This window comes from Cimex lectularius, unplaced genomic scaffold (assembly GCF_000648675.2).
Source record: "Cimex lectularius strain Harlan isolate CLEC.00 unplaced genomic scaffold, Clec_2.1 scaffold196, whole genome shotgun sequence".
In the NCBI taxonomy this organism is placed as follows: Eukaryota; Metazoa; Arthropoda; class Insecta; order Hemiptera; family Cimicidae; genus Cimex; species Cimex lectularius.
This window is the reverse complement of record NW_019392958.1, coordinates 238836-265383: the sequence shown is the minus strand read 5'-3', so window position 1 is coordinate 265383 and position 26548 is coordinate 238836. Positions and strand designations below refer to the sequence as shown.

Sequence of the window (26548 nt, the reverse complement as noted above, 5' to 3'; positions counted from 1 at the left end):
CGCCCCTGCCGACCCTGAGGCCGACATAAGGCAGCTTGTGCTTTAGAGAGGTTGTCACGCCCTCTGGGCTACACCATTATTTTGTGCCCGGATACCCCCCTTGTAACCAAGGGTTAGGAGGGGTCACAAGATAGAATGAAGGAATTCGGATTGAGAAACAGGGCCGTGGAAGAGAACACGAGGTGGGCCGTTTCGGGGTCTCGAGTCTCAACCACATTATACCACCCGTTGTCGCCGTGGTTCCACATAGAGTGGGCCATGACTCCCGGGGTGGGTGAGGCGATATGGCCGTTCAAAAGCCGAACTAGTCGACCGTATCCCAGCCAGTCGCCTCGTTGGGTTGAATCTGAGTCCACAGGAAATAAATCCCGCAGGTCGGATAGGGATCCTCAATCACAAACACTCACTCTTCACAATCAGTGCGCTCGTGGTGGGCGACCGGTTCCTCAGGCTTTCGCCTGCTACTCCCCGAAGGCCGTATGTCGCTCACACCTGGGCTTGAGAGACTCTTCCTCAGCGATTCTACCCTCTGAATCGCACATGGAGGCAAGGGGGAGGTGGTCAGGCTCCCCCAGCGTCAGAAACGGGAACAGTCGAACAGTCGAGCCAAGATAATGTGGGCTACGCCTTCCGCTGTCTCTCTTGAGACCCAGAGCGGTCAGATAGCCAACTGGGCGCGGGGCACCCGCTGAAACTACCCGCCGTCATAGGCTCCCTTTCTTCGCAATAAGTTCGGAAGCCCAGTCGAGCTCTCGCAGGCTCCCGCAGGTACCTATTACTACTCAAGGGTTGTTCCTACAGCCACTCCGGAGCTTGTTAGAGTCTTCTCCCACACGAGTTCGGTGACTTTGGTGACTTTGAGGATAGTTAATCAATTCAATCTCCTCGTTGGTTGCCCTTTGGTGAGCGACGGGGACCCTAGAATATAGAGCCAACCGCCGCCCCCAGAGCCAAGAGACATTACTCCGCCACTATGCTCAGGCCACTTTGGAGAAATGTGATCGTTACAATTCCAATCTTTTGTCTTTGCGGTTTCCATTTGGTATTTGTTTTTGCGGTTTCCATTTGGTTTTATTTACTTTCCGGTTTCCATTTGGTTTTATTTACTTTGTGGTTTCCATTTGGTTTTATTTACTTTGCGGTTTCCATTTGGTTTTATTTTTCTCCGTGGCCAGGCCAGTAGCGAAGATTTCAGAGATGAATGGATGGACCGAGGTCCCTTACACACGCTTGACTTCTCTTGGTAATAAAGGCCAGGTGAAGAAAATCATCTCCCCCTTCTGCGGCATCGCGCCGAAATCCACAAGGCTTCTCCAGTCGACTTGCTCTCGGTAAAAGCATAAGCATAAACAAAAGCATAAGGTACAGTCGCATAGCGTTGCAACGGGTGTGGTCTCCGCTTTTTGGAAAACGTCCCGCAGAGTTTCGTAAGGAACTCCGGTGGCAATAGCCGCAACCTGATAAATATTCATCATCAATATGTGCCTCACCACGCGCAACATTCTTAGCAATAAGTGGCAGTTTTAAATTTAGAAATTGAAATTAAGAAAACAAAGATGAAAACTAATCAGATTATTTCTTCAGAATTCAAGTGAGACTGAATAAATATTTTAAATTCCGTAAAAGGTAAGCATTGAAAAATCCTTTATCCTTGTTTTGGGTTAAGGATTAAATGTGTTTACCTCTAATTAATAGTCCCAATTTAAAACATAGCATGAGCAAATATTTATTAATAAAAACAATCAGACGAATTAAGGGGGGAATTTTTTTATCGAGAATATTCAATCAATTGTGTGGAAAATTTTGCCTGTCAGTGAAGCAGCTATAATTAATGGGTTTTCTAAACAAAACGCTTTCTTTAGTCTTTAAAATTCATTAGTTTTTGTTTTTTTAAGTATAAAATTTCCAATTCTGCTTACCCTGTCAATTGTACATCGCCCGAGGGGTGAAAAGCCGTGCCTTGTTAAGGATTTTCCCTTGCCAATATGAATAAACTTTCAAGAAGAGACGTCGAGATGGGTTGAACAACCCTTGCAAACTTTTAACCGAGGACCGGCTAATTTCAAGTGAAGTTTCTTGAACGGATTTACTCTCAAAGACATTTAAGCGGGGAACACACCTGACGCGACGCGACACGACGTCAATCCGTGGTGCAACGCTACTCCACACTACGCGACGCTACCAAGTTCTCCACTGTCCAGATTTTGGAGTTCAGTCAAAAGATCCTGATACTCACATTTTTTGTTATTTATTTCAAACTTTATGTACTTTTCTGGTTATATTAATTACAACATGCTTATTATCATGTAAACCAAAGTAAATTCGGTCAAAAATTAGTTAGTTTTAGTGAAAGTTATTTAATCACGATGGTGAATTATGACGGCGAATCTCAGGTCATAACATCCTGGGAGAGTTTGAAACGGCTATTCGGTGAATGGGAATGAAATCCTCAGGATTTAATCAGAATTTTTTTCCAAGGAACAAAGGCGTTTTACGGAGGTGATATATATATATAAATATATTTGCATTTTATATATATTATATTTATGGTTTATGTATTATATAAAATATTTTGTGCGTAAGCACGTAGAATAAAATTCCAATAAATTATTTTTATAATTATTAAGGTTTTATAATTAAGTTTATATTTAATTAACATGGTCAATTTTGACCACTAAACAAATTAGGATTAGTTGAATAAAATATTTATTTAGAAATCGTGAGATGCGGTCTGGTATGATGTAGGTTTCAGAAAAACATTTTCTTTATCGTGCCAACGTTTCGATCTTTATTGAGATCATCTTCAGGGCCTGGATTTACAAAGATTGTTTAATTTAACAAATACATGTAGGATGTAGAAAAAAGTGAATTCATACAATGCAAAATATATTTTTTATATATTCAATCAAAGTATTTCTACTCACTCAAAGTGTTTGTCTTCTGTGTAATTGTGCCATTCTTGCATGTCGTGTCGAGAGTGCCAGTGAGATTTTGCTATTTTGTGTTTATATACGTTGGAATTTGAAGGGGTGGGGATGGATGTCGGTATAGAGAAGACATTTTTGTATAAGGCGGTCACTACTCACCACACATGAATAAAATATTTTTTTAAATACACACATTTATGAACCATGCAGAGCCAAGTACAACTTTTCCACAAAGTAAAACAAAGTTAGATGAATACTGATAAGTCTAAAATCTGTTGGTCTTATAAAATGTTAGATCGATTAATTTTATTGCTGTTATTTTTAATTAATTTATTTTATGTTTTTATCATCCAAAGGCTACCGTCGTTGGTATAAAGACTGTAGTGATATTTTTTGACTATTATTTATGTGTGGTGATTAGTGACCGAAAGTCGGTGATTATTCGGAAATCATGAAATGCGGTCTGGTGTGATGTAGAAAACATTTTCTTTATCGCGCTTACGTTTCGATCTTTATTGAGATCATCTTCAGGGCTGGGATTTACAAACATGGTTCAAATTTAACAAATACATGTAGGATGTGGACAAAGTGAATTTATACAATGCAAAAAATATTTTTAAAATCAAAGTAGTGGAGAAGAAATACTGTGATTGAATATAAAAAATATTTTTTGCGTTGTATAAATTCTCTTTTTTCACATCCAACATGTATTTGTTAAATTTAAACAATATTTGTAAATCCCAGGCTGTCAAGATGATCTCAATAAAGATCGAAACCTTGGCGCGATAAAGAAAATGTTTTTCTGAAACCTACATCACACCAGACCACATCTCACGATTTCCGAATAACTATGATTTATTTTTATTCTTTCTCTCTCTCTCTCTCTCTCTCTCTCTATATATATATATATATATATATATATATATATATATCGTTCTTTAATAATTTTTTTAAAGAATCAAGTAATAAACATTTTCTTTTTAAATGTCTTATTTTTGTATACATAATATGAAACTAAATAGATTCAAATTTAAAGATGGTTCGTTAATTTTGTCCATCAGTGCATGCATAGTTTGTGAAGAACATACGTCCGAAGTGCGGTTTTTTTGACTTGCTGTTTTGACTTAGTGTGTACATAATTAACTGTAAGTAATACATTACCTTAATGTTTTATTTTACTAACCTGAGTTTGATAAAGTTGTTTTCCTTTTATATTTGACTGGCCTTAATAAGACATGAAAATATAAACCTCATTAAAGGAAGCTCTTTGCCCTTAATAAAACTATATAGAGACATTTATACAGCATATACATATAAAAAAGCTATAGTGACATCGAGGGAGTGTAAATAGCTGCAAGAGATTAGACATTGACACGGCACATTGGAAGTTAAAGGTTCCAGGTTCGAATCCATCGGCCCTGCGTTCAAACCTACAAATGGGCTTTTGTTCATAAACACCAACACCATAAAGGTTCATATGACCTCTACTGTTGCGAACTCTCGATAAACAAAATAAAATAAAAAACTATCATTCGTATTTTGGTGTTTATTTCAAATTATATGTATGCTTGTTTTATTGTTATATTAATTACAATATACATATTTCATTATGTCTTTCTAGCTTTATACATTAAGATTAACAGAACATAATAAAAATGTTGGAAAATATTTGTAAATAAGGGATACGGGACTTATCCGAGACAATTTATAAGATTCGTTCGGTTCTATAAATTTCTTAATGTCATACGAAGTGTCAAGCAATAAAGACGTGTGATATACGAACGCTTTCAGAGAAATAAAATTACCCATAGCTTTTCTCAGGTTGAAAAACAAATATTTATGAACACCCGTATTTCATTTATTTGAACGTGTAGAACTGTGTAATATTTTATTTTAACCGAATATCAAAGAAATGATTTTCCTATAGATAATAATATCCTATAGATATTATGCTTATTGATAAAAGAAGAAGCTTGGGATGAATTTATATTACTTAATAAATTATATTTTTCCGCAGATACATGTCGTTCATTTGCTATTCGTAATTTCATATTTGGCGTCTTTGACGGGTGCTGGATTGAAAAAAAAGATCAAAGGTACTTTTGATTTAGAATTCCATCAAGGTTCAATCAAATCTCGGCATGTATTTATCCAAAGATTAGTCAATTTCTTATGTTTCTTTGTGGAAAATGAAAAATTACGATGGCAGAGAAGACTGAGATTTAAAATAAACGAAAAAAAAACATTAATATGTTCCATTAAGATTTATTTTCAACTGTTAAATCCAATTATATATTTATAATATATGACAATATAATAGTTAAAATTAGAAATTAGGATTGTGAATTAAGTGTTAAGTTGTAAAATCTTTAATTAAAATTCGATTTGGTTGATATGAAGTTCCAGTAGTCCTGGATATTTACCTTTAGTTTTGACGGAGTCAGCAATATCTTGCTTCTAGAGGCCACTTAGAACCCTCAACGACTGCTTCGAACCTCCGGTAATAAATAGACTACGGCAAATCCAATGTACGTCTTTTATTGTCCTTCCTAACAGCAGATCTCTACGAATGGTATTTTATTTATTATTTTTTTCATTAAATAAGAAGATGGATTGATGGTTTATTTTATTGCTGATCGCAAGGGTAAAGCCGGGAACATACCCGATGCTACGCCATAGGACGCTACCCGACGCTTTGCCACGTTTTGGTGGGGTGTGCACATCTATCCGACGCAAGCACACGTCGCGTAAAGTCCACAGCGTGTATCACAATAATCACTATCACAATCACAACGCATCTTTTATTCTTAATGCACTATTTTGAGCAAAACTTAGTAGTAAATTGTTAGTTAAATTTTATGAGCACAACCATCTAATAAATTGTTTGTTAAACTTAATTGTTTTAAATAAAGTTACTCCTAACCATCATAATTAAACAATGTTTATAAAAACTTATGCATTATTGATCTCGTTTAATTTGGTTTACATTAAAATAACATGTAATTAATATAACGGCAAAATTACGTGTACTTAGTTTGAAATAAACTACAAAAAATATGAGTGTCCTGTTCTGATGATACCCGACATTACAGAATTGTGTAATTTTACGAGTAAAACTATGAAATAAATTGTTAATTAAATTTTATGAGATTTTATGAGCAAAACCGTGTAATAAATTGATCCAATTTTAGTATATGTACCGCCGAAGCGAGTACAATAAATTATTAGTTAAATTCATTATATCAAAAAATCGTATTCCGGTGTTTTGATTAATTTTCTACCAAACCATTAAAGTTAATTTTTAAATAAAAACTAATTAATTTTTAATCACATTTAATTTGGTTTATATTAAAATAAGTATGTTGTAATTAATATAACGACAATAATACATGTAGTTTGAATAAAAATATGAGTGTCCGGTTGTTTTATCTTCGACTGTACTCGATGCGACCCGACGAAAATCTGGATAGTGGGGATCGCAGAGCTTCGGGTAGGTTAGCGTGGCATAGCATCGGGTAGATGTGCACGGGGGTAATGCAACCTTATGGAAAATCGGAGTTTGGATTTGTGTCGGGTAGCATCGGGTAACGTCGCATGGCGTAGCATCGGGTAAGTTTATTTCTGGCTTAATAATGTGCCATTGGTGGTCGGGAAGACCGCTATTTCAACTGTTACAAGTATGGAGCAGTCCGTTCATCCAGTGAAGAGACAAAAATACTAATAATACTTTAGTAAAGGAAATGGTGTTCCATTGGTTTCCTGGCGGAAATAAAACGGAAATGACTAAATCTTTCCTATTCAAAATCTTTGCGAAGGAAAAGATTGCTCGCCTTTCAGTTAAAAATAACTTTCAGAAGGAAAATATATAAAAAAGTAAATTTTATAATATCTTTGCCTTGACTCGCTAAGATAGCTCTTACGGGCGTAAGTGCTCTTTTACGACGCGCCCGCTGTAAATCCTAAAGAATGAAATTTATAGTGGCGTAAATCATTCTATACGATTCGTAAAACGTGAGCGACGCAAATATACTTTCAATAAAACGCATTCGGTACCGTTTTGAAACGAATGCAATGCCTTTTGCGATGTTCAAATTCACTTTAGAAGAAATTCATACTATTTGAAAAATTTGTCAAAATCGATTTAACCACATTCTTTCCTATTTAAAAAGGATTTACTCATGCGGGGTGATAGTGGAGTACTCGATATTTATCCACCATCCTTTACAAATTCTATACATACTTTTTTTCCTTCTAATTAGCCCTTTCCCTATCCAAATTAATCAATTTTAATTTTAAACTTTCTTTTTCTTCAAAATTTCAATGAACTGCTGTTACCTTCAAAGCCATTTTTAATTTTGAATAAACCCCTACTAAATTCAAAATTAATTTTTTAAACCATCAAAAAAACCTATGTGATGGGGTAAATTATAACCTTTTTTTATTAAAACCCCAGCGAAATTTGAACGTCAAAGCCTTCATTTGAAATTTAAAAAATGAGAATTTAGAAAAAAGGTAGTTTGAAGTCGCAAAAGGCTAATTTGGGATTAAACGGGCTAATTTGAATTTTAAAAGGATTAAAACAAAGTAAAAAAGATTTATTTGACATTAAAAACGGTTAATTGGAGAGTAAAAAGGAATATTTGAAATTGAAAAGGGCGAATCTGCAATTAAAAAGTGCTAACATTATATTAAAACAGTTCATTGAGATTAAAAATAGCTAATTTGAATTTAAAAAAGGTTAATTCAAAGTTCGAAATGCTTTCTTGTAAATATATAAGTGCCAATTTCAAATTTAAAAAAAGGTGAATTCGAAGTTATAAAAGGCAGATTTGCAATTAAAAATGTCAATTTGAGCGTAAAAATTGAGGGATGATTGGAATTTAAAAAGAGTTCGTTTGAAGTTAAAAACAGTTCATTTGAGTTAAAAAGTGTTAAAAAGAAAGAGTCAGTTTAAATAATTAACAGGTAATTTTAATTTAAAAAAAGGTTAATTCACAGTTTAATAAAGTTCATTTGAAATTAAAAATGACTAATTATAGTTTAAAAAAGGTTAATTCAAATTTCAAAAAGGTTTTTTTTTTTACGAAGGTTCGCAACAGCAGAGGTCATATCAACCCTCAGGGTGCCGGTACTTTTGTAAAAAAAGCCCATTTGTAAGTATGTTTGTAATGCAGGGCCGCTGGATTCGAACCCGGGACCTTTACCTTACACTGATGAGCGGTCAACGCCTAAACCATTGCGGCCACCGACGCCCCCAATTCAAAGTTTAAAAAAGTTCATTGCAAAATAAAAATGACTAACTAAAATTAAAAAAGGTTAATTCAAATTTTAAAAAAAGTTCAGTTGAAAATAAAAATGACTAATTAAAATTAAAAAAAGGTTAATTTCAAGTTTTAAAAAATTCATTTGAAATTAAAAATGACTAATTAGAAATTTAAAAAAGTTAATGCAAATTTCAAAAAGGCTTACGTTAAATAAATAAGTTCTAATTTTAAATTTAAAAAAAAAGGTGAATTCAAAGTTAAAAATGTAAAATTGAGAAAAAAATTGAGGGTTGTTTTCTTTTTAAAACGACTAAAAAGAACTAATTTGAATTTTAAAAAAGGTTAATTTAAAGATTTTAAAAATTCGTTTGAAATTAAAAATGACTAATTAGAAATTAAAAAAAGGTTAATTCAAAATTTAAAAAAGTTCATTGAAAAATAAAAATTACTAATTAAAATTAAAAAAGGTAAAAAGGGACTAAAAAGAGCTAATTTGAATTTTATAAAAGGTTAATTTAGTTTTAAAAAATTCATTTGAAATTAAAAATGACTAAATAGAATAAAATAATAAATAATATAATATAATAAATAATATAATATAATAAAAATATAATAAAAATTGAGAGTTGATTTGTATTTAAAGAGACTAAAAAGAGCTAATTTGAATTTAAAAATAAGTTAATTTAAAGTTTAAAAAAATTCATATGAAATTAAAAATGACTAAATAGAAGTTTAAAAAAGTTAATTCGAAGTGCAAAACGGTCATTTAATATGTGAAATTTAAAAATGTTCATTTCGAATTTAAAAAACTATTTTTAAATTAAAAATCTTTAATTAGTTGTTAAAAATTATTCATTTGCCTGGAAAAAGGGGCAAATTGCCGGAAAAACACTTTAACTAATCATACACTAATCTTCTTACTACATAATAAAAAAACTAATACTACATACAATAGTACAGACTTTTTCCTTATAAAATCGAACAGACGCCAATGTTCCAGGGCTGTTCTCATATCGACTTACTCGCTTCCTTTACTGAGCCAAGAATGACACTAAATTGTACAATATCATATAAATTTAATCTTATATATCGCGATTTAATTAAAATATGATTTAACTAATTTTTTCGCAAATAATTTTAATGTTTTATTCAATTAATTAAGGTTGTAAGTTGAGATAACGTGACACTGACTTTTTTATCTCAACTTAAAGCCTTTATTAATTGAATGTTATTGATTGGTCAAGCGGACCACGAAAAATAGTGGATTTAATGTTTTATGTCAATTTAGATCTGTGTGAGCTATATTCTGAGTAATTGTATTCTGGATGATCTAACAGGCGTAAAATATTATAATCTACGAGATAACGTTTTGTTTGTTTTCAGTAGGCTAAAGAGAATAAAAATATGCTAATTAAAACATATTCTACCGAAAGAAATTTAATATTTTATCCCTGAGGAAAAAGTGTTCAGGCTGGGCGGTACGTCAACACGGCGGAAAACGCATTTCACATTCGGACCGACCCACCGGAAATTACTTATATGGGAAAACTTATTAAGTCACCAGGGAAAAGATTGGAAAGGAACTTCGGTCCCATTTTTATCTAAAAATTTTGTTAAAACCACAATAATTTTTCGATTTTGTTGTTATAAATTAAAACAAAAATTAAGTCTATTTACTTTTTAGCATTTTTGTAAAATCTGGCAAAAAATCTATAGAAATTGGAAACTTTACACGATTTCACGTTTTTTATGTAAATTTTATGTGTCTTAGGGCAGTATATTATGATTTTAAAACGTTAATCGAAGAAAGGAAAGACCGGCCGACTTATCTGCAAAGATAAGGAAGTACAGCAGTAAACAAGCATTTCACACCTGATAAATCAGCTCGTTCTAAACTTAAACATTAGCCAAATCGGATAAAGCTCTCTTTTTGTAAATTATACTAAGATATAAAGGAAAATAAAAAGGAAAAAGAGGGAAAGTAATAACAAATATAATACAAGATACAGGACTACTAAAAAAAATTAATATTAAGTTTTAAATAAGGGTTATTTTTTAATAACAGTATTTTTTCCTTTTTCTTTCCAGGTTTAATATTCTATCTATATGATACACAGTCGTGCCTTTCAGTTCCATGCGCGAAAGCCCACAAACTCAAGATACCAATTTGTCATTTTATTGCTATTTTCACAGCTTTCGTGGGTCAAGATCCACCATAATCTATTACTTATCATACGCCAACAACAATGGTTTACTGAATATGCTCCTTTGGTTTTAAAACTTTATAAACAGTCGTCAGAAAATGGTACGAACTATATCCTTTTATTTATTTAGAAATCATGAGATGCGGTCTGGTGTGATGCAGGTTTCAGAAAAACATTTTCTTTATCGTGCCAACGTTTCAATCATTATTGAGATCATCTTCAGGGCCTGGATTTACAAACATCGTTTACATATAACAATTACAAACGATGTTTGTAAATCCCAGGCCCTGAAGATGATCTCAATAAAGATCGAAACGTTGGCTCGATAAAGAAAATGTTTTTCTGAAACCTACATCCCACCAGACCGCATCTCACGATTTCTAAATAAATATCGATTAAGGTCACTAATCACCACACAAATGTCATTACTGTTTGAGTCGATCAACTCTGTACATTTAACAAATTGGCCGAATAAATGGTATAATTTGAATCAAGTCTCGTCCTAAACATTTTGACTCTGAAATTCACAAAATATTTATTTTTCATTCAGGTTGAGGAGTTTGTTCTTGAATTTTTAATTAATTTAATTTTAATTATGCCTTTTTGGGTGTTCCTCAGGGCTCTTTCTTGGGTTCAATTTTTTCTTCTCTCTATCAAAGACCTTTTTTCTACCCTTCATTCTTTCAGATTACTATTCCTAGACAATTCAATATTGAATTTTTCATTTTCTAACATAAAGGTTTATTTTATTCTTCAACACTAATAAATTTATTATTAATTAGTCTTGAGGACAGACCAAACCTTTATTATTATAGAATATTAAGATTTTTGATAAAACAACAATACTATTCTAGTTTGACATTTTAACGCATTTTCGAAACCTTAAGGGCTTTCTTCTTAAAATATCTGGGTCGAGAAACGACATAAAAAAAGGCTATGAAAATGCATTGAAATGTAGATGTTGGTTTCATCAAAAACCCAATATTCCATATGTCTACACAAAACCACAAAATAAATAAAGCAAAAACACTATTATTTCTTATTCTATTAAAGTTAAAACGTTTTGTTTATGTACAATGAGACATAAAACTCTATTATACATAAAGTTTTCCTGGCTGTATGGAAACCATTTGGGAAAGTGCATACAAATAGGATTGATTTGTAAAGATCTTCTCGTGATTTCACAGATCATCACTGATCTTAAGAACACTTCTATTGGCCAACGGTACATGGGTTGTTACGTCGCATAGCGTTTCGTCGGGTAATTGTGTTCCCCGCTTATGTCGGCTTTGAAATTAGTTGTGGTGTATCCGAGGGGCTATGAGATACTCATACTCAATGACCTGATATTTCCAATAAGGATGCACTGAACTAGGGACCTAGGAAGGTACAATAAGCCAGAAGTCTGCAGTGCCCTGGGAGCATAAACCCGCTTCCTAGTATCGACATAACCATACCATACCGATACTCATCGTAAGTGCCTTAATGCCCATTTCCGATTCGTTACCCAAATTTGAGACTCAAACCTACCTTTACCAATATTATGAATTTAATTAGTAAAACGAAGTGTAACTTCACTGGCAAAAAAGTGGGAAAATTCAGGTAGGTTGAGATGGGGAATTGGTGTCCGAATAGATCGAAGACACGATAGCTCAAGTGGTTAGGTATTGAGGCGAAGGTAGTGGGTTCGAATCCCGATCGTGACACTAGCTTTTTCATTTCAACCAAAACCTTACATAAAAAGATCAATTTATATTAATTATAATGAATGTCTAGATTGTGAGTTAAGTTTTCCTGAATTTTTATACATTATCAATTGAAAGTAAACAAAAAAAGCTTTTCCATATTTTAAATCTGAAAACAACCGCTCAGCACTGAGAATAGAATTTTGTGTCAGTGCCCGTGGCATAGGCTGAGCGTCGTTGCGCTAGCGTAAGATATTTAAATTAATTTTCTCGGTTCAATGCTCCTCGGTAATTACTTTCTGAGCGGGCCGACGACTCGGTATTATTTCAAATTTAAATCCAGTTTTTGCTTCCAAACCGAGTTTAACAAATGCAAGCTGGCCCTCTGTTTTTGTTGAGAACCGGAAGGCTTCAGCAATGTAAATAGCCTCCGGGGAATAATAATTATTTACCCAGACCCAGGATATACTTATCTCATCGATTGTTTGATGTGTAAGCAGGATTAGAACGAAGCAATGTGCAATTTTTGAACTGTTTAAACCTGAAATTTCAAATAAACCTTTTTTTACCTAACACGTATTAAATTAGCCAAAAATCGTAAAAAATATTAATTTTTCTCAAAAAACACCCCTTTCATCATATCAAATTTATTTTATCTAATCTATTCTAAAATAAACGAAGGATTTTTACAATTAATTATTACTTTCAATTAATTAAGGGTTTTAATTGAGATAAAAGTGGAGGAGTAGCGGGGTATCTAGCCGAAGATCGTGGGTTCGAATCCCGCTCGTGACACTGACTTTTTTATCTCAACTAAAAACCTTAATTAATTGAAAGATATTAATTGGTCCAGCGGATCACGAAAACTAGTGAAATTAATTATTACGATTAACTGCATTTAATTTACCATATTCTAAAACTTATATTTTTCATATATTGTCAAATTGCGTACTGATTAAATAAAAGAGATAATTATTTCAAATGATACCTTTGTGGCTACTATTTGGGCACTTTTAAATAATAAATTCTCAACATATAAAATACCAATATTTGAAAGCTGTTTTTTTTTTAACTTTCTTTACTGCGTTGTACTTTGGTCATAACAAAACCTTCTTTATAAATTTACATCGTGTTTCTCCAGTCATCAATCATCCGCCGTCCAAAGATAATTCTTTCTTACTGTCGTGGATTTGAAAATTAATGATGTTCAACATGTTATGAATGGACATTTCTCTTTTCTATAATTAATTACGCATTATTTGAACACAATAGGGCAGATTAAAAAACAATTTTATTTATGAAATTGAATCAATGACAACATGGTTCAAGTCGGACAAAAAGCCTCACTCTTCGCTTAACACTTTGCCAAACCTTTGGTTCTCCGGAGTGAAAATTTTGCGGGGACATATCACTCTGCTGTATTTTTTCCAAACGCTCTCCTCTTTCTGCCGTCATAAGGTCATAAAAAAATCTTGACTCATCCGAAAATAAGATATTAGTCCAATCTTGCTCAGACCAATCAATGTGATTTCTTGCGAAAGTTATCCGAGCCATTTCAGAAGTTTCGGGCCAGAGGTAGTTCTGCTGGCACGGAATCCAGTTTCTGAAAGCATTCGCCTTATATTGCTTATGCTTAAACTGACATTAACTTTACTAATTTGTAAGTCGTTGCTTGCCCTCAACAGAGGTAGAAAGCCGATTATGATGTACATTCGAAACCATAAAACCATCCATCCGACATCCATGCCTCCTTGAGTAACCTCCAGTATCTTGGTATATTAAGCACTTCGGCCACATAAGCTTGCCTTCTTCCCACTTCCAACAAACGCGATGATTCTAGCCAAATCTGTATCACTTAAAACTATGACTCAAACAAATTTGAAATTTAAAAACCTTGACTAATCCGAAAACAACATATTTGTACAATCTTGCTCAGACCAATCGATCAGATTTTTTGTGAAACTTAACCGAGCTGTTCTGTGCCATGTTCTTGATTAATCGCCAGTATCTTGGTCAATTAAGCACCCCGGCCACATACGATTGACCTCTTCCAACTTCCACCAATCGCTATGATTCTAGCCAAATCTGTATCACTTAAAACTATCATTCAAACAAATATGAAAGTTAAAAATGGTACATTTTTAAAACATAAAACCACTGGAACTTAAGAAATAAGCTTTACCGAAAAATCAATAAAGATGGGATTGACTATTCAAAGATTCGTTTACAAAATCTAATTGCAAACACTATTGGGAGATTTGATCTGTGTTTTACTTACATCTTATCCTTTAAACGGACCAAATATTTTTGTAAAATAATTAATGACGGATTACCTAAAAGGTAATTAAAAATAATAAAGATGGCAACGTTTTTTGCCTCTCAGAGTCGTGGACTATAAAATACATTATAAAACAAACTATTTCAATCACATTTCCTTTTCTCAAAAGCTTTTCAATGTTTTAGAGGTTCAGTTCCTACATCCAAATATCAAAACACTCCGGAAAATTGTAAACACAAAAAATCTGTGTCTCCATTCTGGATGAAAAACAAATCAATTGTTATATGCCAAACTTTCGATCTAGTTTTACGTCATCATCAGAGCAAAACAATCTTAAATATTTCTTAACATTGACTTAATTAAGTTTTTAGTAGATGATTTCTAATTTTTTTGAAGACTAATTCAGTCCCAACACGGCCAAGGATGGTTAAATTTGATGCATAGTAGGGAATGTTTATTATTTTTGAGCGAAATGTTAGATGATTCGATCGAGTTGTGGCTGAGTTGTTCTTCAAAGGAATTTGAAACTATTTAATAAAAAATTATGCTAAATTTGTAGAAATCTTTAAGATTATTTTGCGCTGATGATGATCTGAAAGTAGGCCAAAAGTTTGGCAGATAAAAATTGAATTATTTTTGTTCATTCAGACCGTACAAGAAGTTACTGTATTATTTTTCACACTATACCATATAACATAAAAATGTTTGCTTAAAACTTTAAAGAAGAAATGTAAACACTCCCTACTATCTACGGAATCATAAAATACATAGCCTGAAAATTTTTTTTGTGAAAGATATCGTAAATTTTCAATACATAAAATTCCACAAAGGGGCGTCGGTGGCCGCAACGTTTAGGCGTTGACAGGGCGCTCATCACAGTAAGCTAAAGGTCCCGAGTTCGAATCCAGCGACCCTGCATTCAAACCCGACATACTTGCAAATTGGTTTTTTTTTTTTTTTCAAAAAGAGGGCGTCGGTGGCCGCAACGGGTTAGTCGTTGACACGGCCCTCGTCACTGTAAGGTAATGGTCCCGGGTTCGAATCCAGCGGCCCTGCATTCGAACTCGACATACTTACAAATGGGCTTTTTTTCCAAAACACCGGCACCCCGAGTGTTGATATAACCTCTGCTTCTGCGAACCCTCGTTTAAACAAAAAAATTAATAAATAAATAAAATAAAATAAAATAAAAAAATAATAAAACATCAAAATTCAAAATTCTAATTAAAAAACAGGAATAAATTCTATAATTGAAAATGGGTTTTTGCATACATTTGGCTTTCTAAATTAAGAATTAAAGAATTAGAAAAATTAAAGCTTTGGATGGCAATAGGATAGAATTCAGTTTATGAGTGAGTTGGAAACAGAGCTTTTTAGCACTCCAAAGCGATAAAACTAACCTACCTAGAAGTTCACTGGTTATCGTGTTCCGCTTGACCAATTAATATCTTTCAATTAATTAAGGTTTTTAGTTGAGATAAAAGTCAGTGTCACGAACGAGATTCGAACCCTCGACCTTCGGCTAGATGCGCCGCTGCTCTACCACTGGAGCTATCGTGACTTTGATCCACTCGGACACTAACTTCCCATCTCAACCTCAACATTTTGAATTTTCCCTCCTTTTTTCCATTTTTCAAATGTCGTGTAATCTATTTGATTCTAGGTGACAAATTAAATGGCATTAAATGACAATGACATTAGTTTTTTCATCTCAACCAAAAACCGAAGATAAAAATATTAATGAAGGTTTTCAGTTGAGATAAAAAAAGTCAATGGTACGAGCGGGATTCGAGTGTATTGAGATGGGAAGTTGGTGTCCGAGTGGATCGAGGTCATGATAGCTCAAGTGGTAGAACGGCGGCGTATCTAGCCGAAGATCGTGGGTTCGAATCCCCCTCGTGACACTGACTTTTTTATCTCAACTAAAAATATTAATTAACTAAAACAGAAAGTTTAAATGTCAGGGGTTAATATGTCCTTAGCCGTTAGAACGTCCTTAAAAATTAATAATAATAAAACATGTAATAAATATACGAAATCATAATGGCAATGATATATCCTTTAAAATATAAATTTTTCATAAGCGAATGATGAAACCACATTAAGAAAGCAAAACAGAATGAGAAAGAAGATGAAAGCAAACCGGGAAAGTACAAGGAAGAAGAAAAAATGGATGATTCACGTCGTTTTTAAAAACACAGATGGTCTGGACTTGAAACAAGCCAGCGAGGAACCAGCACTTACTTCCCCGGAATCAGTATAGTTTTGCCCCAACAATTCTGAAGAATAAGGGTAAAATTTTAGTTTTAAAAGCTTGAGACTAGTGCGATTGGGTAAGGAATGCAGGAAAAATGTTAATAGGTACTGAGAGCATGTCCGATTTTTTTTTCTATTTTTTAAATTTATTAATTCGAGAAACCAATTTGACAAGATGGTTGATGTTGACAAGACAAAAAAAATCCACAAAACCTTTCGTTACACCTCCCAATCAGTTTTAGAAATATTCTCGTATCATTCTCAATAATTTTTTGGGGGGACCGCGGTAGCCAAGCGGTTATCATGAGAGACTCTCGGCTCATAGACGCCGCGGTCGTGGGTTCGATTCCCACCGTTGCCTCTGGCCCTTTTTTCACGATACAACCCCCCCCCCCAAATATGAACACACATACAAGAATTCGTCACCATGGTTAATAAATTCTCAACAATTCTCCAAGGTGATTGAAGCAGCTACTTCTACGTACCTGCTGGAGACGTAGCGCAAAGGATCACCACTGGCTGATTCTTCTCACTTTACCCCCAGATTGATTATTTTATTTTATTTTACAGATCAATAATTTTGCTTGTACATAGTATATTAAAATAAACACTGTTGTAAAAATATTTATGATGATTGTTGTTTATTAAAGGTTTTATTAGTTATGATTGCTCCGATCCTTTTTAATATAAAAAAATTATTTACCTAAACTACACTACTTTTTTTAAAATAAATATCCAATGTCAATAGATAAGTCATACAAATACTCAAAAAAACGATTATGTCAATTTTAGAATTTTACTTGTTTGCTACCCATGCTCGTGGATAAAGGCATCCTACCTCCTTGTAACGAATTGTTTTATTGCTCGATAAAAAAGCACCTGCCTTTATCGCTTTTCCTTCCACTATTGTCACAATTGGAAAGTTTTATTTTTCACACTTTTTGTTTTTGTTTTAAACAGGTGATCAACTTCGACTCTCCGAGAGGAGGCGTGAGTCTGGTGACAGAAAAGGGAGCCGTGACTACAAGCAGGCTACTTCTGCAGAAAGCTGTCTCCCCCGATTCGGGTTTTTACACCTGCAGCCCGTCCAACGCTAATACGGCCACCATCAGAGTACATATACTCAATGGTAACCATCTACAATTATTTTATGATTTATACATAAGTCCATTAAACTGTGTGGGTAAAAACAAACAATGAAATGAAATCTTTTCGTAATTAATTAGTTACACATTGGGAAAATTAAACTTTTTATAACTTACAGTAAGTATCCTATAGTACCGTAGTATTATAAATAAATTAATTATTAACGATTTCTTACTAAGGGAGTAAAGAAAGTAATAATATACAGATTAATGATTTATATCACATATACACACGTGTAAAAAGGTGATCCTAAATCCAAAGTTCCTAAATCAATAAAGTTTGTTTACAGAGAAATTTACGTTAAATTTAAATGACAATTAATTAAGGTTTTTAGTTGAGATGAAAAAAAGTTAATGGCACGAGAGGGATTTAATAGGGAAGTTAATCGCAAAAAGGAGGAAATTTCAAATGGTGTGGTTGAGATGGGAAGTTAGTGTCCGGGTGGATCGAGGTCACGCTAGCTCAAGTGGTAGAGCAGCGGCGTATCTAGCCGAAGGTACTGGGTTCGAATCCCTCTCGTGCCATTAACTTTTTTTTCATCTCAGCTAAAAACCTTAATTAATTGTCATGTATTAATTGGTCAAGCGGACCACGAAAGTAGTGAATTAAATTTAAAACCAAACGAGGCAAGCCCGCATTAACACCAAGAGGAAGCAAAATTTAATTCTATCTTCCACCTATTCTTCTAACTTACAAAATACATGCTAATTTAAATTAATTATTCTTATTATGTAAGGACTTGGTTGGCATGAAAAAGTAAGCGTCATGAGCGGATTCGAACCTACGACATTCGGCTCAATACGCTACAGTTGTAGGTTGAGATGGGGGAGTTGGTGTCCGAGTGGATCGAAATCGCGATAGCTGAAGTGGTTAGAGCAGCGGCGTATTGAGCCGAAGGTCGTAGGTTCGAATCCCGCTCATGACGCTTACTTTTTCATGCCAACCAAGTCTTTACATAGAAAGAATAATTTTATTGAAATTAGCATGTATTTTATAAGTTAGAAGAATAGGTAGAAAATTCTACCTAGATAGAATTCTCTATTATGACACAAATATGACACAAGTATTGTACAAGAGAAAAACTTAAAACTTTTGTAACCTACACCATAATAACTAAAAACAAGTCAGAGGAAACAGAAAAGCGTAATATACAGTAACGTAGTGTCTGTTTTATATGGCACGGCTGAATTTCTATTGAATAGATAACATTAACAAAAAAAAGCAAAAAATACCTATTTAATATTTTCAATCCAATTTTACATTTTTACTCCTATTAATAAAAAAATTATCAGTGTATTTTAGAGAAAAGACAGGTTTAAGATTTTAAATGAGAACTTTACATTTTTACCAAATTTTTAAATCATTTTTACATTGAAAACGTTGGCGTAATCAGGATTTAAATTCGTCAACGAATAAGAAAGTTTAATTTGAAAAATTTGATATGACATGCACACTTATTCCGGAGGTTTTCTTGTGCCCTCGTTCAAAAATTCCATCGACTGAACGTAAAACTTAATTTTTTAATTTAAACCAGTACCTTACGTAAAGATTAGTTAACTGAAATAATTATATGGTCAATCGGACTTTGAAATATAATGGATTTAATAAGGAAAACGAAGTATATCTTCACTAAGAGCTCTCCGTTTTCATTTGTCTCCAAAAATCGAATCCTGTTACACGACATTTGAAAAATGGTAAAAAGGAGGGAAAATTCAAAAGGTGGGGTTGAGGTGGGGAGTTGGTGTCCGAGTGGATCGAAGTCACGATAGCTCAAGTGGTTAGAGTATCGGCGTATTGAGCCGAAGGTCGTGGGTTCGAATCCCGCTTGTGACAATGATTTTTTTATCTCAACTAAAAACCTTAATTAATTTCCTTAATTAAAATAAAATATTAAACAAAGTTTGAAATGAACAATTTTACAATTTTGATAAGAAAACTGACCCATTATTAATAACTTTATACACCGGAACACAAAAATAAAATGATAATAGCAAAAAAAGAAACAAACTTTCTTTTTCATTATAGCTTTTTCATTTCAACCAAAACCTTACATAAAATGTTTATTAATTGAAAGAAGTAATTCGGTCAATTGGACCACTAAACCATAATGGATTTAACAAGTAAAAGAAGTATAACTTCAATAATAGCTCCCCTAGGCCACTTCATATGTCCCCGAAAATGGAATCCTGATTACACGACATTTGAAAAATGGCAAAAAGAAGGGAAAATTCGAAAGGTGGCTAGAGCAACGGCGTATTTAGCCGAAGGTCATGGGTTCGAATCCCATTCTTGGAACTAACTTTTTCATCTCAACCAAGACTTCCCATTAAAAGAATGATTAATTGAAATAAATAATTTGGTCAATTATACCACTAAACATAAATAGTTACATGCTAATGTTTCATCCATTTATTTCATGATGTATTCTCTAATTTGCTTTTGTCAAAAGTTTCTCTTATTTTCTGGGAGTTCAAATAGGCTTTTGTATAACACAACGTCAACTTTTCCCTATATAGTATATTTTCTAGAATTTCAGCATGGTTTTATGTTCTAATCGACTTTTTGGCTTTATACAACCCCTAAAATTCGGAATTATTACTAAAAACGGAATAATTTCAAATAATTTGAAAATAAATGAATAATTTGAAAATAAATTTTTCGATTAGAGCTGCTATTTTTGAAATTTGGATGGTATTATTTTAGACATATTTAGCCTTAATCTTGACAATCCATGAGCCACTACCCTGAACTCCTTCAGAATAGGTACAATTCTAGGTTTTTTCCGCACTTATAATGTTAATTTTTGTATATATGAATTAGAAGATTAGCAAGTATACAAATTGATAAAAGATAACGCGATCAAAAATAATAGGACGCAATTAACCAGTCGCTGACAGAATGAAAGGGCTGTTTAATGGAAGAAGTTTGGGGTCTGAGGCTCTAATACAAATTGCCAAGTAATTTGACGGCGTATTACTATGGAACACTGCCGGCAGGCTCGCTAACAAGCTTTATCACCAAGGCGAAGTAAAACATAAAGTGCGTGGCGACAGCCATAAACAGTAAATAAAGTTAATTGATAGTAACTAAACGAGTCGTAAATAAAGCACCTGGTCACGAAACAAGATATCATATAAACGTTGTTAAATCAAGGGTAGAGCGTACTATTTAGTGTTATTTTTAGTAATCTACGTCCGGGGTGAAAATAAACGAGAGATTCCCGAGGCGATTAAATTCTTTCAACCATTTGAATTTTTCTGCTTGGCTAATTGAAATGCTAGTACTTAAAAAAAAATTCCAGGCCAGATCATTTGAGAGTCAAAGTAAACTTCGTATCTTCAAAGCCTCATTACACGAAGTAAAATGTTTAATAAAATATTTTTCCCATCATTTCAAAATCTTACCGTTAAAAAATTAAATACGACTCTAGGAATTCGAAAAATACGTAAGAGGAATGCGTTAATGAATATAAAATGCAATAGCTTCATTTTTCCCGGAAAAAAATCGTTCTTAAAGTATGCCTTTTGTGCTAACATACCCCCCCACTTTTATCGAGCAAAATGTAAAATATTTTAAAAATTGTAACCCACTTTTATTTCTGTTCGGTATTTTTTTTTTAAACTCAGTTTTTTCCGCATATATGCAAGATATCTCAATCAACTTTTTATCAGCTTTATACCATGTCATCTATCTTATTTCTTCCTGAATTCTTCTCACTTTATAGTCTTGGTTTTATTATCACAAGAATAGGTTTATTATCGCAAGAACAAACAAAAAGAAAAGGGGCCTGTTTTGTTACCAAAAATGGAACACAGGATATCAACATGTTATCGTGACTACCCAGTTTTGAGATTTTGGGTGCACGAACTGAAATTTGTTGCCCTATCAATGGCGTGTTAGACCACAAAAACCTAAGAAGAATAAAAAACAAAATCACATTCATGTGGATGTCGAAACTTTGCAATTATAGGAACATTAATATTTTTGAAATTTTATTGGATCCCTTCTTAAAAATATGCTTGTGTAATGTTACATTTATTTGTAGTAAACAATGTATTTTGTAATACTTCCAACCAAAATGATAAGTCAGTTGATTTATATGATTTCTAACGGGAAGTACAAAGAGGTTTACTTTAAAAAGTTAGTCCAATTAATTATTATTTTTATTCAATTCACTAGTTTCGTGGTCCGCTTGACCAATTAATATCTTACAATTAATGCAGGTTTTTCAGTTGAGATAAAAAAAGTCAATGGCACGAGCGGGATTCGAACCCACGATCTTCGGCTTGATACGCCGCTGCTCTACCACTTGAGCTATCATGACCTCGATCCACTCGGACACCAACTTCCAATCTCAAACACACTCGATTCCCGCTCGTGCCATTGACTTTTTTTATCTCAACTGAAAACCTTCATTAATTATTTTTATCTTAGGTTTTTTGTTGAGATGCAAAAATTAATGTCACGAGCGGGATTCGAACCCACGACCTTTGGCTCAATGAGTTCACGCTAGCTCATGTGGTTATAGCAGCGGCCTATTGAGCCAAAGGTGTGGGTTCGAATCCCGCTCGTGACACTAATTTTTTTATCCCAGCCATTTAACAACAAAATATGTCCAGGCTCTCCCCTCCAAGTAGAGGAAGGGAGTGCGGATAGTTTAGTCTAGCGTTGGCATTGAAAGGAAAATTAAAAGAAAAAAAAATCCAGCTGGAAACCAGTCCAGTCAGATTTCTATCCATATTAAATTTTATTGATATAAATAATTTCTGTTGTGTGGCCCATTTTCATTTATGGTTTTATATTTTGGTATTTTTGGTTACCAAAAGTTCAAGCTTTTTTTTTACATCTTATCTTGGTTTCTTAAGATTTTTTTTAAGCTATATAGAGAGGTTCTTCTGCATTTGGGTTAGTGATTTATTTCCCATACAAGATTCCTTTGAGTTTGAGGTACATCACCTGCTATACAAACAAAGGGCATTATCAACCCTTATAAGACGGAATATCCATTCCTTTAAAGGTCTCCAAATGACCAGAACCTTAGAAAAAACATAATTAATATAGTAAATTATGACCACTAAACACATACGGATTAATTTAAAAAGTTAGTCTTTACTCTGAGAGCAGAGTACAAATACGGTTGCGATAGAAGTATTTACAAATGATTACATATATATAAAAGTGAGATTACTATTTAATCGTAAAAACACACATATTTTTAAAAATTTATTGGCTCTACAACTCGTTTAAGAACAAAAATAATGCTTAAACACGCTTAATTAAAAACGAGAAAAATGAACCAGGTCATTCATTACGTGACCGCTCGAACTGAAATCACTTTTCTAGAATCTTGTTTTAAATTTTAATATTTAAGTTTTAGACAGCCTAGGTCTCTTGGAGATACATTTATTAAAGGTTTTATATTTGTCGGTATAATGCATGCATAACATGCTCGCCATCTGACGCCAAGGGAAATATCGCGGGTCTAAAACTTAGAAAAAAAGGCAATAACACATATAAATCACCTCCGTTGGTTTGTTTCTGTATTGCCACCATTTTGCCTTTTGTGACTTAAAAACTACAATAAATATTTATCTTAAATCTAAAACTTACATCTATATACTTAAAGGAAATATTAGACAAAAATAATATAAAATTTATTTAGAAATCGTGAGATGCGGTCTGGTGTGATGTAGGTTTCAGAAAAACATTTTCTTTATCGTGCCAANACGATAAAGAAAATGTTTTTCTGAAACCTACATCACACCAGACCGCATCTCACGATTTCTAAATAAATATCGATTAACGGTCACTAATCACCACACATAATATAAAATATAGTTAAGATAATCTTTTTATGTAAGGTATTCGCTGAAATGAAAAAGCTATTGTCACGAGCGGGATTCGAACACACGACCTTGGGTTCAATACGCCGCTGCTCTAACCACTTGAGTTATCCGGACTTCTCAAGTGGTTAGAGCAGCGGCGTATTGAACCCAAGGTCGTGTGTTCGAATCCCGCTCGTGACACTAGCTTTTTCATTTCAACCAATACCTTACATAAAAACATTAATTAAATGAAAGAAGTTATTTGGTAAATCGGCCCAAGACATATAATGGATTTAATAGTTAACATAATTGGTTGTAAAATAAAAATTGGCTGTAATTCTTACTAATATTTGAAAAAATCTACCAAAAAATGACATTTTGGCCTTTCTTTCAACAAGTAATTGACCTTAAAAAATTACAAAAATTCAATAAAATGAGTTTATATGTAAAAATAATGGACAGACTCTATTTAAAAGAAAATGCGTATTACAATTAAAATCGAGTATACTTATGTCACGTTTCGATTTGAATGTAGCGCCATGCCCCTCCACACACATCTGACAGTGAAAGGAGTAGGGGCTAGGAAAGGGCTATTTTTTCAGACAAAAAAAACAATTCCCTTTCTGTCCTCCACGGGTTAAGAGCTGTTTATTTGTAATTAAGAAAATTTGGTGTGCACGCAATTCAAGTGAGTAAATTTTATATTTTGACGTCAAAAAACTAAAAATAATAATTGTATTTTAATTTAAAAAAGGGTTGTAACAAAAAATATATTTTTATAAAGAAAAGAGATAACATTTGATTTTAAAAGTTTGGCTAAAATATTAATTGAATTTTTAATTGGTGGTCAAAAATTAATAAAATTAACAATAATAATAATTTCCTTTACTTTTACTTTTCTTTACAAAATGAGAATTAAATTTGATGTTAAAATTAATATTTGTAGATTTTGAAATAGGTTTTATTATAGAATTAGATTCTTTAAATTAAAAATAATAATTATTAAAATAAATTGTAATCTTATTTAGAAATAAATAGTATTAAAATATTTAAATTTAATTAACATTTTGGTCTCGTATTTATTTTGGTTTGAATTAAATATTGGAATTTTGTATATCAAAAAAAGTGCCGGATCATTAAATTAAATTAATGTAGTCTGGTCCGATCTTAAGAAAATCTCTGAGACGTTGTTTTCGGTTCTCCGAATTCAGGGTTGGGCCCAAAACAGAAGAGACACGCTTACACATATGTTCGCCGCAAAACCGACTCTTCACACTCTTAACCTAGAAAAGCACACTTAGTACATGAGTTTATATGCAATAAAGTCATAGGCCGTGAAAGAGATTATACAGCACACCACGAATTTTTTTCCTCGATTTTTTAAATTTTGGATAATGAATATCCTAATGGGTAATAACTTATATCCGAATGCAACTTCATAAATTCACGGGTTTAACGAGATCTCGAACATGCTCTCAGGGCGTTCATTAAGTGAACAAACTTAAGGACAATCGTCCTTCTCCTCTAATTAACTCCGATGATTTATTTAAGCTCCTGCTGTAATTCAAGAACTCAACCGCAATCCGGTGAGAGTAAGTATTCCTATAAATTAGAACATTCCTAATAATTTCTAAACCCGGCCTAGTTTTATTTCGACTCGAGGATTAAGAGGCCTTTCAGATTACAAATATACCCCAGTTTAATTCATTTCTGATTCGGCTCATCACAAAAATATTATCAGAAATAAAGTTATAAAAAAACAAAAAAAACAATATATACTATCGATCCATGCACGTCGTTAAACGTTTGAGAATATAAATCAAAATCAATAGAATCAACCAGATCATCTGGCTCTTCCGAAAATTCTTGTGATGAAAGTGACTTTGGTATCGGCAATAAAATTGCATTGTTTCAATTTCATACAAAACTGAAAAATTGGCAGGCAAATGAAAAGAGAGTAGACATAGGAAAGAGAGACATAGGGATATAGGGATAAGTAGACTGATAGATACATAGAGAGTGAGAGAGAGAGAGAGAGAGANTCACGATTTCTGAATAATTATCGATTAATGGTCACTAATCACCACACATAACAATTAAGACTAGTAAAATTTTAATTTCAATGTACGATGTAAATCATAGTGAGAGAGAGAGAGAGAGAGAGAGAGAGAGCGAGAGCGAGAGACAGGCATAGGAAAAGAGCAAGCAAGATGGATAGATGGAGAGATAGATACATAGATAGACAGACAGACTGATAGATAGATAAATAGATAGAGAATGACAGAGAGAGAGAGAGAGAGTGAGAGAGAGAGAGAGAGAGAAAGAGAGAGAGTGTGTGAAATGCGAAAGAAAATAGGCGTACGTAATTATAATCGAAACTAGTAAAACATATGATGAGAATGATATAGTGAAAATGGAGACAGAAAGGAAAAGGAAGGAGAGATAATCAAAAGAAAAGAAGAAAAGTTCGGCAGACGGTTTTTCCATGCGTAATGCTAATAAAAAAGAAAACTGGAAAACTATTGTAAAAAGTAGTAATAATAAATAAAGCATTATTATTATTACAGTTAGAATGATCCGTTTTGTTTGTAATTAGGTTTTCATTTGAAAAGTTAAGTTTTGGAAAGACCAACGGACAGGCAGACAAAGACAGACAGGCAAAGGAAAATGAAAATAACATAAAAGGTTTTTGTAAACATGAGAAAGAAAGAGAGAATTTCTCATTTGTCGCTTCTGTTAAAATTAAAATATTCAATGTCAAATATCGATATTAACGGTCACTAATCACCCCACATTATCATTTATACTTTTCCATCATAATATAAAATATAGTTAAGATAATCTTTTTATGTAAGGTATTCGCTGAAATGANCTCACTCTCTCTCTATCTATCTATCAATTTTTTGTAAGGTTTTTGTAAAGAAGAGAAAGAAAGAGAGAATTTCTCATTTGTGGCTTCTGTT

The 26548-nt window shown here is 33.1% G+C and overlaps 1 protein-coding gene and 1 non-coding gene across 2 annotated transcripts in view; both read left to right on the top strand.

The window, feature by feature from the left end:
• Positions 1–26548, top strand: part of LOC106666554 (zwei Ig domain protein zig-8) — a 658162-nt gene that overhangs the window by 621735 nt on the left and 9879 nt on the right. Inside the window, exon 6 of the mRNA XM_014393829.2 lies at positions 17575–17743. Within this exon, the coding sequence (XP_014249315.1) occupies positions 17575–17743 (169 nt within the window). The remainder of the gene's footprint in view (positions 1–17574; positions 17744–26548) is intronic.
• On the top strand, positions 19520–19593 carry Trnan-auu. Its single transcript has one exon. It is a non-coding gene; the product is annotated as a tRNA-Asn (tRNA).